The sequence below is a fragment of the Tursiops truncatus genome, chromosome 5 (genome assembly GCF_011762595.2).
Source record: "Tursiops truncatus isolate mTurTru1 chromosome 5, mTurTru1.mat.Y, whole genome shotgun sequence".
Lineage (NCBI taxonomy): Eukaryota > Metazoa > Chordata > Mammalia > Artiodactyla > Delphinidae > Tursiops > Tursiops truncatus.
Genome location: NC_047038.1, coordinates 42,722,421 through 42,736,573, shown reverse-complemented (window position 1 = coordinate 42,736,573; position 14,153 = coordinate 42,722,421). Strand labels below are relative to the sequence as shown.

At 40.9% G+C, this 14,153-nt stretch overlaps 1 protein-coding gene across 18 annotated transcripts in view; it reads right to left on the bottom strand.

Moving 5' to 3' along the window:
• The window catches only part of CC2D2A (coiled-coil and C2 domain containing 2A), a 137,612-nt gene that overhangs the window by 32,147 nt on the left and 91,312 nt on the right, over window positions 1-14,153 (bottom strand). For all 18 annotated transcript variants that reach the window (XR_012331936.1, XR_012331935.1, XM_073805077.1 and 15 more), the window contains 6 exons: window positions 13,988-14,135; window positions 8,784-8,922; window positions 6,432-6,635; window positions 4,716-4,808; window positions 3,652-3,743; window positions 120-287 (listed from right to left, as the gene is read on the bottom strand). Coding sequence is in view for 16 of the 18 variants with exons in the window: in XM_073805077.1 (XP_073661178.1) it covers window positions 120-287; window positions 3,652-3,743; window positions 4,716-4,808; window positions 6,432-6,635; window positions 8,784-8,922; window positions 13,988-14,135 (844 nt within the window). In the remaining 2 variants the exon portion in view is untranslated. The remainder of the gene's footprint in view (window positions 1-119; window positions 288-3,651; window positions 3,744-4,715; window positions 4,809-6,431; window positions 6,636-8,783; window positions 8,923-13,987; window positions 14,136-14,153) is intronic.

Sequence of the window (14,153 nt, the reverse complement as noted above, 5' to 3'; positions counted from 1 at the left end):
CCGCCATCCCTGCCCTCGGGCCCCACAGAGTAACAACTGTGTTAAAAACGAGAGTGAACGTGCTCTAAAGAGGTTGGATCCTGCACATTCCATCCCAGGGCTGTTCAGAGGGCTCTCACCTTGTCGTTGGCTTCCTCACTGGAATGTCGTAAGCCCGGATAACGTTCACCAGCAGCTTTATGTCTCCATCAGACAGGTTTTGGGCTGTCACCTTCTTCCGACCTTTTCTCCTTGGCCTCAGTGGTCGTTTTTGTTCTGCCAGCTTGAAAAGGCTCAGGCCCAAAATGCTAATGATTACAGAACAAGATTAGGATGCCAGGGAAAAGAAAGATCTGGAAAGTCTTGAGACAACTTCCCAAATGCTGCCCCAAGGTCCCTCACAAGCCCCTGAAAAACTCCTTGTCTTTTTAAGGAGGGTGGAAATTGTCAAGAAGTTCTCCCAAGATTGGGGAGAGCCCACTCTGTAGATTATTAACATTCATTTTAACTGCTACCAATCAGAGGATGAAATTCATGTTCTGGTCCCTCCCTGCACTTCCTGCTTGCTGTCTGCCTTGCTTATCCACCAGCCCCTCAAACGTGGCCTGTGCTCTCCTACTGTCTGCTTTCACTCATGCCAATCCTGCCTGCTGAATGCCTCCTTCCACCTCCCTCCTCATCCACCCACTCGGTTGCAGTTTCACCACTTTGCAGGGCCAGTATTTCCCCTTCCCCAGAGGCCCAGCCGCATCAGCCCGAAGCGGGGCTCCCTCTCCTGGGCCCCTGGAGCCCTCATTAGCCTGCTGCACTCACAGGGCAGCTGATGGTTACAGCCTTCTCAGGCCCTTCCAGGGATACCTCACTCTCTGCAGTTAGGCAAAACTAGGTGTGAATCCTGCTCACCCTGGGCAAATTATTTCACCTCTTGAAGTCTCTGTTTCATCATCTGTAAAATGGGGTTGTTGAGAGGACTTTGTGAGGAGGTGCATACAGGGCACCCTGGCACTGGTCTAGCATTAGAGGCCCTAACATAGTGACTGTTGGGACGATGACAATGATTATGATGCCAGTGATTATGGTGGAGAAAGGAGGGGGTGGAGACAGGAGGAAGGGAGGGGGAGCAGGGGGATCCTTCTCTCACATCTCTCTTCCTCTCACTGAGATGACCTCCATTAACACTTCCTAGAAGATGAAAGCAACGCAGTGAATCACGGGGGAGAAAGGGCCATGGAGAAAATAACTTAATTCTGCCCCAGAGACTAAACAGAAACACAACTGTGACTGCGTATCAGGAAGCTGACGTTAATGACTATGCCCGAGAGCCACAGAACACAGCCAGCGGTGCAGAGCTGGCCTCGGGCTGGCAGCGCTCACGCTGCTCTACTTCCCTGTGGGTATCAGAGCTGGCCAGGCGGCCTGCTGGACTGGAGCCCTCTTTCCAAGAGACACGTGCCAGCCGGGGAGACGATGGCTCCAAGGGGCTTCCGGGGGCTGTTGTTCCCAGTTGCTTCCCAGGGTCTTCTGTCCCACAAGGCGCAGAGGAACCACCATTTACCAGCACTTCTCTGGTTCAAGCAGAGTGCTAGTATAATATTTCTAATCCTTACAAGTATATTTATCCCATTTTTCATATGAAGAAACTGGAGGCTCCAAGAGGTGATAGAATTTGCCAAATAGGAGGAGAGGGAGTTGGGGTTCAAAATCAGATCACCCTGACCACACAGCCCAGCTTCTTCTTCTTTTAACATTTACATATATTTATTCATTAACTCATTTAAGACAAGAATAAGCCCATTACATGTTAACATGATATAAAATTATGAAAAATAACTATCCTTTCCAAAACAAAGAGTGCGAGGAGAGTGACACTGTTTTACATTTTTGCAAATCTCTTTTTTTGATTTATTATACGTTTTATTTTTTATTTTAATGGAGATATAATGACATATAACACTGTATACGTTTAAAGTGTACAATGTCTCGGTTTGATACATTTATATATGGCAATATGTTACCACTGTAGCATTAACCAACACTTCTATCTATCACTTCACATAATTATTATTTCTTTTTTTGTGGTGAGAATTATTAAGATCTAGTCTCTTAGTAACTCTGAAGTTTATAATCAGTATTGCTGACTATAATCACCATGCTGTGCATTAGATCTCCAGGACTGATGTATCTACTGGTTACAGGTTTGTACCCTTAAACATCTCCCCAGTTTCCCCCACCCCCAACCCCTACTGACTAACATTCTAGTCTCGGTTTTTATTAGTTTGGCTTTTTTAGATTCCACGTATAAGTGAGAATCATATAGTATTTGTCTTTCTCTGTCTGACTCATCTCATTTAACATAATGCCCTCAAGGTCCATCCACGTTGTTACAAATTACAGCCCATCTTCTTAATCCCTCTGCCAGGACAGCTACCTAACCCAAACTTGGGGACCTCAGAGAGAAACCTTTGCGGGGGGTCATGACATGGTACTTTCTCCCTCTCAGAGAGGTGCCTCCTATCATGAGACTTTGCTGCCTCCCTAACAGTCAGCTTGAGAGCATCTTGGTGGCTGGGACCATTATATACAGAAACATTTTAATTTAAAGCCAAGAACAAACCAGAATTAAAAGAAGGAAGAACATACCCCGAGCCTTCAGAACTTAATGCAGAAAGTAAAGCAGAAAAAAGAAAAAGAAAGAAAAGAAATGGAAAAACAGCATGAAAAATCATCATCTATTCTAAAGTGTAATTTTCATGACTGAAAAACAAACAAACAAACATTCAATGACTGGACTCTGGGCCTGGAATAAAGAGAGAGGGTTTGCATGAATTTATGTGGGCACAGCCTCCCTTCTGTACGAGGATGGAGGCAAAGCCAAAAGAAGGGGCTGCCATGGATTGCACAGTTTTTTGTCTCCTTGCCAACTTGATGGTGGAGAGGAAGTACATGCATAGGAAATGACCTTTTCAGGAGACCAAGAGATTTAATCACAGGGAGGGTCATGAAGTTAACAGACTGTGCAAGCCCACCAGTATAGAAAGTTCTCTTTCATCTTTCATGCATCCACCTGAGTTGAGACCATCTGAGGATTATTCTAAATGATAGGGAGACAATCAAGCAAATAAACACAGTCAATTCCCAACTTCTATGTAAATATCCATTGTTCCCTGCTGCCTTTGCCCCTCACCAAACACATGGCAGCTCTGTGTCTCCGAGCTGTGGTGCTGGAACAGACCTCTCCATGCCACCCAGAATCCCAGTGGGCAAGTTCTCAGCCACCCCCACTGCCCTGTGATGGGAGAATAAAGGAGACCCCGGCATAGGGAGGCGAGGAAAGCAGGAGGATGATGTGCTGGAGGGGATGCTGTCAAAACTTCATGTGACTGGAATGAGAAGATAGCCAAGACTGGTGAAGTTCACCTGGAGGTGCTGGGAGGTGAGATGGGGTCCACTGGATGTGATGGAGAGGATCTTGTGTGACTTGTTCTAACAGAAAAACTCCAACTAGTGTAACATTAGGCATTAATCAGGCTTTACCAGTTTCCAGTATTATTAGGGGCCCAAATGCACACCATACACTGATAAAAATATTATATTTACATGAAATTTTTAATATAATACAATACAAATAATTTTAAAAGAAATAATAAAAAAGGTCTCTTTTTTTTTTTTTACCTGATATTGGGAACTTCTTCTTCTACTACCAAATCCGAAAGAAGAAAATGGTGTTTTGCAATTAGAAAACGATTTATCACTGATTCTCTAACCTGAGGAAAGAAATATGTTTTATTTAAAATGTTTCTGTTCTATGAACGCACACTTCACTGCTCTAATGTCACCTCAGTGCAGGTTTCCAGACCACCTTTACTTTTCTCTGCAGCTCTGACCTCTTCGTATTGTAAATCATCCAGCTTTCCTCACTAGCATAAGCTCCCTAAGGCAGAGGGATTCTATTTTGTTCTCTGCTGTATTCTCAGGACCTGGGAAAATTCCTGGCAGATAAGATCATAAAATTTAGCTGAATGAATGAATGAACAACTACAAAAAGTAGGACCCGTCTCGAAGCACACACACTTCAGAACTGATTCTGAAGTTCTTCCCCTATTCAAACTGACTTGCTATGTAATTATTCTTTAAATAGAGGACCTCTTAAATGTCATAAATATTCTTTTTTTTTTTTTTCCATACATGAGCTACAGGGTAGATCAACCGGATGAGAAAAATGTACTCTAGCCACTGGGCGTTTCTTATAAGTTAAATTAAAGGAAGGAAGGACAAAAGGATATTTTGACTTTCTAGTGCAGAAGGGCAGTTAGTATGTCATTTATAAAACTTCTTTTTTTATTACAAAGGTAATAAGATGCAAAAATTCAAATATTAAAAAAAAATCATGACTTAGAAAGTTAAGTCCCTTGTAATCATACCCCCTCTTAAGATAATCACTGATAATAAACTGAGACACATCCTAGTGTTTTCAGCGTTTCTGCATCGAATACACTCCCCTTGGTTCCTGAGCTAGTTCAAATTGGATTTTTATCACTTATAATCATGAGTCCAAACTAATACAGGGGAGAACCAAGTAACCATGTTCCAGAGTTGAAGATAGCTGTTAATCAAATTTAATCTGTAATTATGAGAAAATAAGCCTACAGGGGTTAGGAATAGAGACCTCCCTCCTCCAACCGTAGGATGTTGGCTATTTTTCCCCTATGAGGACTGTTTAAAATGGTTTTCCTTACCTGCTGGAGGTACTTGGCTACTATGGCCCTGTGGGTATCTATGTGGTCTTTGGTTTCAATTACATTTCTGTCTCGTAACCGTTTCTCATAGTCCTAAAATTAAAAGGAAGCCATACTTTTATGATTTTAAAATACCAGTATTCTCTCATGCCCTTTTTGAGATCAGAGAATTATTTATCACGTGTAGTTTAAGTCACAAATTATGGCTCTAAATGTTCCTTCTGGTTCCTTCTGAACTTTTGGTTCAGAATTGATCTTTGATGCAGTATCCAGGATTTGGAGTTACTTGATTGAACTGCCTTATAAGTAGAAGAGAAATCTGTAATTACAAGTTACAATGTTCATGCAGAAAGTAATAGAGGTAGTAGAGTCGCTGTAGTTCAAGATGCTAAGCTCACCCAAACAAGATGCTAAGCTCACCCAAACAATTAAGCAGGGCCAAAGCCCCTGCTTAAATGTTGCCTTTTATATTTCAAGTAAAGCAATTATAGAAATAGTAAATAGCGTCTGGCTGCAGCTGACTTGCACCTACTTGAAGGAGAGGAATGGCTGCCTTTGGCTTTGTCTTCTTAGGCTACTGCACTTTTCTCTTTTTTCTATCAATAAAATTCCATGGGGTCCCCAGGGAGATGCCATGTTCCCCTTCACTCCTTCCCGGGTCACAGCTGAATGCCCAGGGTGGCCCCTAACCCAGGCTGGGTGGCTCAAAAGTTGTCCCCAAGATTTTTAAACTCGGGACAAGAGGACACACCTCTCCCTCCTGGCTGAGGCTACTAGATGTGAACTTGGATGATATTGGTGACCAAAAAAGTGATCAAATAGAGAAATCTGTCTACAGTGGGGGAAAATGAAGTCACCATACCAAGGAAAGCCCAGACAGGATGGTGACGGGGCCTGGCAATAGTTGGGTGTCTTTGAGACGCAGATGAACTCCTGTCATTCACATGTTTTAGATGTTTAACTCTATTTTGTGATTTCGTTATCTAATAAACTCCCCTTCATTCATAAGCTAGTTCAAATTGGGTTTTTATCACATAATCACAAGTCCAAACTAATATAAAGAACCAAATAACCAAAAATATTCTCCCAGAATAATTGCTGCAAGAAAAATCATACAGTCCTGGTATTAACTTCTAATGGCTCTCCCTTTACCTCATCAAACACAGACTCGTATGGCTTTCACTGGCTTGCCCCATATACACAAGCCTATTACCTATAACTCCTCAAAGGCTCCCTGCTCCCATTCCCGCCATGTTCCCTCCTCTGCCAAGCCTTTGTGCATCCTGCTGCCTGTCTAGGGTGCCCAGAACTGTTCCCCACTTCCTTCCTGGCCCCTCGCGCCAAGGCTGCTCAAATCCTACCCACCTATTTTCCCTGCAGTGCTTACCACCGTGCTTTGTGCTTAGTAAATACTTACTGGATTAAAATGGCATTGAATTCCTGACTAAGGCACAATCCTTTGCCACATTAACACTTAAGAGACTCTTCAACCCTACACCTCTAATTTTTCCTCGTTTAGATGTCATTATACTGAGACAAAGATATTATTTAAACATTGGATTCAACAAAAATAATGGGAAGGTTATGTAAAGTACTACAAAAGAGGAACTAATATTGCTACTGAGAACATAGCAACAATAACAAAATACATACATAATAGTATACCAAATGGCACAGCAGATATTTTATTAATAATAAAATAAGCCAATTTCTCACCTGGAATACCTTTTCCATAATTTCTCGGTCATACATTGGAATTTGTTTATAATTTCGGAATTCTGGCACCCCTTGGCTTCTAAGACCAAGAAGCCTGAATCGTTTGGATCTGTTTAACTCCTCATCTGAAACAAAGTTAAATTCCTGTTGTAGCTGTTCCAGTCGAAAGAAATCAGGGATGTAGGATTCACCACTGGTAGCAACCTATAAAAACCAAGAAATACAAAACTCTAGATAACAGGCAGATTTCATCCAAAGAAACTTGGCACTGAGCTTTTGGGAATGACGTTTTAACAGTTTTAGGCAGAGAGACTTGAAACATCCATCATTTCATTTAAAGAGAAAATACACTAAAATATAATGGTAATGAGGCAGATGCTACTCTGCCTTTTATAGCTACTAATATTCATTTAGTAGCTATAAAAAGTATCATGAATCATTTTTCCAGAGAAATAGAAGTTAAAAGGTTCATTTTTGGTACGCACGCTCCTCTAACAGTTGTCATGAAAATATACAGACTGAAAAATATGAGATTTATATCAGTGTATTACCAAGTGCCTACTGCAAATAAGATTATTCATATACATAATGTATATAAAGTGTATGTATTTTAAATGTATTTTTAAAGTATTTCACACTTTAACATTTTAAATATATTTTAAAATATTTTAAAAATATAACTTTTGGACTTTATTTATGCACAAATGTAGACAAAGGCCCTAGAGTCGGCTGATCAGCTTCACTTGGCTCCACAGCCATGCTCTCCTGTCCCTGCACAGCACCTCATGGCCTTGGTCACTGAGAAAAGTGAACCAGAGATGGACCCAAGCACCAGCCTCCGATGCCCCTGTACCCTGGTACAGAAAGTGCGGCTTCAGCACCACTGAGAGACTAGCAGGTGTGGGCTGCACTCTGCCCAGGTGTCTGCTTGTTCCTCTGCTGGGTGCTTTGCCAGCTGCAAACTCCTCCTGGGCAGATCTCTGCTTCTCTTCAGGGAGCAGAGATCTGATGGAGCTTTGCGATGGGAAAGGTGATACTGCTGTGAAAATCCTGGTTCATAAAAAAGAGGCCAGTCAGGAGGGCAAACTCTGTGTTTTGTCCTTCTATGGGAAGCAAATAGTTAAAAAGAAAAAAAAAAATGAAGGAGACATATGCACTATATTATTGTCAATTTAAAGCTAGTCATTGAAACATATCAATAATTTGAAAGCTTTGTATGAAATAGGCTACACTTCAGGTAATATGGCCTATTCTTTTTTTTTAAGGTGGATATTTTCATTTTAATTAATAAAACAAAAATGAAACAATGAAGACATATATTGGGACTTCACTCATTCACCAATTATGCAAGAAATGTTTTGGTTAAATAAGATAATTTGTTCTTTTTAATAGTTCTCTAAGTATCAACATGCACTAAGTATCATGTCGGAAGGAGATTTTATGAAGATAAAAGTCAGAATAAACCAAAGCTTGCTTTGGGACTTATCTTAGAATCACTAGGAGAGAAGTGAAAGTTTTCATCCTGGTTATAGTTACCCTACTGATGGACTCGAACTAAGAAATGTGATCACGGAATGTGTTGCTATGGCCACTTTCTGGATCATCTACTTGTTTATTAGGTTTTGTGGGAATTATGAACTTGGGAGTAAAAGCAATTGTATTTGTTACCAAGAGAAATCATTTACTGACTAATGTTCCATTTTATTTACAAATTCATTGAAGAAAGAATTTTGAATGTTATGATAGATACAAGCAATTTATATCAAAAACACTTCAATGAAACCTAAAAGGTAATCTAATTAATCATCCAACAAGAAAGCAAACAAAACCACCATTTCTGAAAATGCCCCATCAGCCCTTCAAAGTATGATGGAAAGAGCACAGGGCCTGAAATCACATCAACTTGGAGCTGTGTCCTTACCATCTGTGGGGTGTGGAGCAAGGAACCCTGAGTGTCTGGGTTCAGTGTCTCTCCACAGAAGGGGCAAATTGAAACCTTTCTTTAGGGGTTTTACAGAGGTTAGAGGTAAGAGTAACAACAACAGCAGCAGCTGATGTTGACTGTACACTGACTGTGTGCCCAGCTTGATGTTGATCGCAGCAGCTCATTTCCTCCTGACAACACTGTGAGGGCATCACAGGGCTTAGGGGCATGAGTGCTTGCCTTCATCACACAGCCAGTAGGTACAGAGCTAAAATTTAAACCTGTCATTCAACCCAGGCTTCATGCTCTTAAACACTATTGCGCAGGAGAACATATGGGGAAGAAAATGTGTGTCAAGACCCAGCCATTTCTGTTATTATCACACCAAGTGGAGAAGTGGTACGTGTCCAGATCTCCTGCCACATTACCGAGATGAGCTGCATCAAAGGGGCATTGCTGGGGTCATTGGGGTCAAGCTTGGACTCTGCTGCCCACTTGGCCAACTTTTTCATGTCTGTCAGTCCTGATGTGCCGATAGATGAGATGGCATCTGCTCTCTTCAAAGCGCTGAAAATGAAAGTTGATTCCATGAGACTGACTTTATCACAGAGCAGTTTGCGTTAAGACCACAAAATCCCAGGGACAGCACTGCTTAAGGAGGCTATTCCCTATGAGAGAAAATCTGATCATAAGGAAGGACTTTTGACATTTTTCTTTACTTGATGGTTACTATTAAATATGTTATAAGCATAATAAAGAAGTCTGAATGGTGGGAGAAAGTATTTTCAAAGCACACATCTAATAAGGGGTTAATATCCAAAAAATATAAGGAACTCATACAACTCAGTAGCAAGAAAACAAATAATCTAATTAAAATGGGCAAAGGATCTGAACTGACATTTTTCCAAAGAAGACGTACAAGTGGCCAACAGACACATGAAAAGATGCTCAACATCGCTAATCATCAGGGAAATGCAAATCAAAACTATAATGAAATATCACGTCACACCTGTCAGAATGGCTATAATCAAAAAGACAAGTGAAAACAAGTGTTGGCAAGGATATGAAGAAAAAGGTAGTCCCTTGTGCACTATTGGTGGGAATGGAAATTGGTGCAGCCACTATGAAAAAGAGTACGGAGGCTCCTCAAGAAATGAAAAGTAGAACAACCATATAATCCAGCAATCCCACAACTGGGGATATATCCAAAGTAAACAAAATCAGTATCCCGAAGAGATATCTGCACTCCCATGTTTACTGCAGCATTATTTACAATAACTAAGACATGGAAACAACCTAAGTGTCCATCAATGGATGAATGGATAAATAAAATATGATACATATGTATAATATATATATCGTATGTAGAATATTATTCAGCCGTAAAAGAAGGAAATCCTGTCATTTGAAACAACTGGACATTGTACTAAGGGCATTGTACTAAGTGAGATGATCTCACTTCTATGTGGAATCTAAAAAACACAAACTCATAAAAACAGAGAATAGATTGGTGGAGGCAGAGGTGAGGGGGACGGAGAAATGGATGAAGGGACTCCAGAGTACAAACTTCCAGTTATAAGATGAATAAGTTCTGGAAATCTAATGTACAGCATGGTAACTATAGTTAATAATACTCTATTGTATACTTGGAAATTGCTAAGATAGCAGATCTTAAAATTTCTCATCACAAGGAAAAAATTATAACTATGTGTGGTGATGGATGTGTTACCTAAACTTATTGTGATAGTCATTTTGCAGTATGTACAATACCGAATCATTATGTTGTACATCTTAAACTTATACAGTGCTATATGTCAGTTATATCTCAGTAAAACTGGGGGAGAAAAGAAGTATAAATAGAAGGAATGCAACTGTGACCCTGCATTCCTACAACTCTGCCCAGTGCGTTAAAGTGTCCTGAGTCCCTGATCCAGACCAGTGACAGGTGCCTCTGCATCTTGTGCAGGATGCCCAGAAGGCCTCATCTCCCAGATAACTGGGGACCACTTGTACCTAAAATAAAAGAGAAAAAATAAACACTTATGCAACCAACTTAAGCACCAACTTTGGACATGACTGAGTTCCAAGGGGGCCAGTGTGGTCACCTTGGTTGAGTTGGGGCTTTATTTTATTTTATTTTTTTTGAGTTTAATTTTATTTATTTTTTTATACAGCAGGTCCTTATTAGTCATCCGTTTTATACACATCAGTGTAAACATGTCAATCCCAATCTCCCAATTCATCACACCACCATCCCCATCCCCTGCAGCTTTCCCCCCTTGGTGTCCATACGTTTGTTCTCTACATCTGTGTCTCTATTTCTGCCCTGCCCGGTCATCTGTACCATTTTTCTAGGTTCCACATATATGTGATAATGTACGATATTTGTTTTTCTCTTTCTGACTTACTTCACTCTGTATGACAGTCTCTAGATCCATCCACGTCTCTACAAATGACCCAATTTTGTTCCTTTTTATGGCTGAGTAATATTCCATTGTATCTATGTACCACATCTTCTTTATTCATTTGTCTGTTGATGGGCATTTAGGTTGCTTCCATGTCCTGGCTATTGTAAATAGTGCTGCAGTGAACATTGGGGTGCATGTGTCTTTTTGAATTATGGTTTTCTCTGGGGGTATATGCCCAGTAGTGGGATTGCTGGGTCATATAGTAATTCTATTTTTAGTTTTTTAAGGAACCTCCAAACTGTTCTCCATAGCGGCTGTATCAATTTACATTCCCACCAACAGTGCAAGAGGGTTCCCTTTTCTCCACACCCTCTCCAGCATTTGTTGCCTATAGATTTTCCGATGATGCCCATTCTAACTGGTGTGAGGTGATACCTCATTGTAGTTTTGACTTGCATTTCTCTAATAATTAGTGATGTTGAGCAGCTTTTCATGTGCTTCTTGGCCATCTGTATGTCTTCTTTGGAGAAATGTCTATTTAGGTCTTCTGCCCATTTTTGGATTGAGTTGTTTGTTTCTTTAATATTGAGCTGCATGAGCTGTTTATATATTTTGGAGATTAATCCTTTGTCTGTTTTTTTTTTTTTTTTTTTTTTTGCGGTACGTGGGCCTCTCATTGTTGTGGCTTCTCCCGTTGCGGAGCACAGGCTCCGGACGCTCAGGTTCAGCAGCCATGGCTCACGGGCCCAGCCGCTCCGCGGCATTTGGGATCTTCCCGGACTGGGGCATGAACCCATGTCCCCCACACTGGCAGGCAGACTCTCAACCACTGCACCACCAGGGAAGCCCTGTCTGTTGGTTTGTTTGCAAATATTTTCTCCCATTTTGAGCGTTGTCTTTTTGTCTTGTTTATGGTTTCCTTTGCTGTGCAAAAGGTTTTAAGTTTCTTTAGGTCCCATTTGTTTATTTTTGTTTTTATTTCCATTTCTCTAGGAGGTGGATCAAAAAAGATCTTGCTGTAATTTATGTCAAAGAGTGTTCTTCCTATGTTTTCCTCTAAGAGTTTTATAGGGACCAGTGTTACATTTAGGTCTCTAATCCATTTTGAGTTTATTTTTGTGTATGGTGTTAGGGAATGTTCTAATTTCATTCTTTTACATGTAGCTGTCCAGTTTTCCCAGCACCACTTATTGAAGAGACTGTCTTTTCTCCATTGTATATCCTTGCCACCTTTGTCAGATTAGTTGACCATAGGTGCGTGGGTTTATCTCTGGGCTTTCTATCCTGTTCCATTGATCTGTATTTCTGTTTTTGTGCTAGTATCATATTGTCTTGATTACTATAGCTTTGTAGTATAGTCTGAAGTCAGGGAGTCTGATTCCTCTAGCTCCGTTTTTTTCCCTCAAGACTGCTTTGGCTATTCAGGGTCTTTTGTGTCTCCATACAAATTTAAAATTTTTTTGTTCTAGTTCCGTAAAAAATGCCATTGGTAATTTGATAGGGATTGCATTGAATCTGTAGATTGCTTTGGGTAGTATAGTCATTTTCACAATGTTGATTCTTCCAATCCAAGAACATGGTATATCTCTCCATCTGTTGGTATGATCTTTAATTTCTTTCATCAATGTCTTATAGTTTTCTGCATACAGGTCTTTTGTCTCCCTAGGTAGGTTTATTCCTAGGTATTTTACTCTTTTTGTTGCAGTGGTAAATGGAAGTGTTTCCTTAATTTCTCTTTCAGATCTTTCATCATTAGTGTATAGGAATGCAAGAGATTTCTGTGCATTAATTTTGTATCCTGCAACTTAACCAGATTCCTTGATTAGCTCTAGTAGTTTTCTGGTGGCATCTTTAGGATTCTCTATGTATAGTATCATGTCATCTTCAAACAGTGACAGTTTTACTTCTTCTTTTCCAATTTGTATTCCTTTTATTTCTTTTTCTTCTCTGATTGCCATGGCTAGGACTTCCAAAACTATGTTGAATAATAGTGGTGAGCGTGGACATCCTTGTCTTGTTCCTGATCTTAGAGGAAATGCTTTCAGGTTTTCCACCATTAAGAATGATGTTTGGGGCTTCCCTGGTGGCGCAGTGGTTGAGAGTCCACCTGCTGATTCAGGGGACATGGGTTCGTGCCCCGGTCTGGGAGGATCCCACATGTCGCAGAGTGGCTGGGCCCATGAGCCATGGCCACTGAGCCTGCACGTCTGGAGCCTGTGCTCCGCAACGGGAGAGGCCACAACAGTGAGAGGCCCGTGTACCACAAAAAAAAAAAAAAAAAAAAGAATGATGTTTGCTCTGCGTTTGTTGTATATGGCCTTTATTATGTTGAGGTAGGTTCCCTCTATGAGTTGGGGCTTTATCAACAGGGCTGCATCTCTCATCACTCACAGTATTTTACCTCCTCTCCTGAGCAGCTGGAGCTTTCACCCCCAGAAAATTTCTCCAGCATAAAACTCAATGAGACAAATGCAAAAGGCTTATATTCAAAGACTTAAACGAGCCTCCACTGGAAATGCTGCCAGGGTCCTGGCTGAGAAAGGCCTTGTTGTTTTTATCGCATGGGTACAAGCATTTGCACTGGATGGAGAGGGTGTAAAGGGAACAAAACCAGCCCCAGTCTGTTTTTCCACACATTGAAAATGACAGTCTTTGACTTGGGAAGTGTCTTCTTGGTGATCAAGATAAGTCCTTTTATTTTATGGAGGCAGTTGAGACATCAGTGGTAAGATGATCCACTCAAGACACATCTATTGGGGAAGGACAGAAGCAAGACACAGTCCAGGCTGCCTGGACAGGCATCAACCACAAGGAGAGAGGGTCCGTACATCTGGAGTGAACTAGTGAGGCCCAGAGTCCCTTTCTGCTGTTCTGAGTAGAAACCTAGGGCTAGCAATCAAGGAAGGGGGCTGAGAATAGGGACTTTCATATAATCAGAAGGTTCTACACCAATCATCATTTACAATGAACTTTACTGAGGGCCAAATATTGATATATACAGCTATGTGCTATGCACTTTCCCCATTTGTGAAATTGGGAAAAGAATACTTCACAGTTAATTGGTGAAGATTAAATAAGGTAAAGTGCTTTACTAATAAAAAAAACTGAAAATACTGGCACATAACAATAAAAGGAAAGAATGTGATATTGCAAGATTTTTCCCACTGGGTATTGTTCATGCCAATGCTGACATTGCTCATCGGCTTATTCTAGCCATACATTACCTTCTAAATCCAATATTCTGCTGTGACAATGGAGGAATTAAAGGAATCCCATTTTCTCCAATGGCCCATGCCACACTGTTGGACACTTTCCCCGAGGTCATTAGAATCAGTTGATTACTACCATCAGCTTCAAATGAGAAGGGTACTCCTGGGGAAACAGCAGATT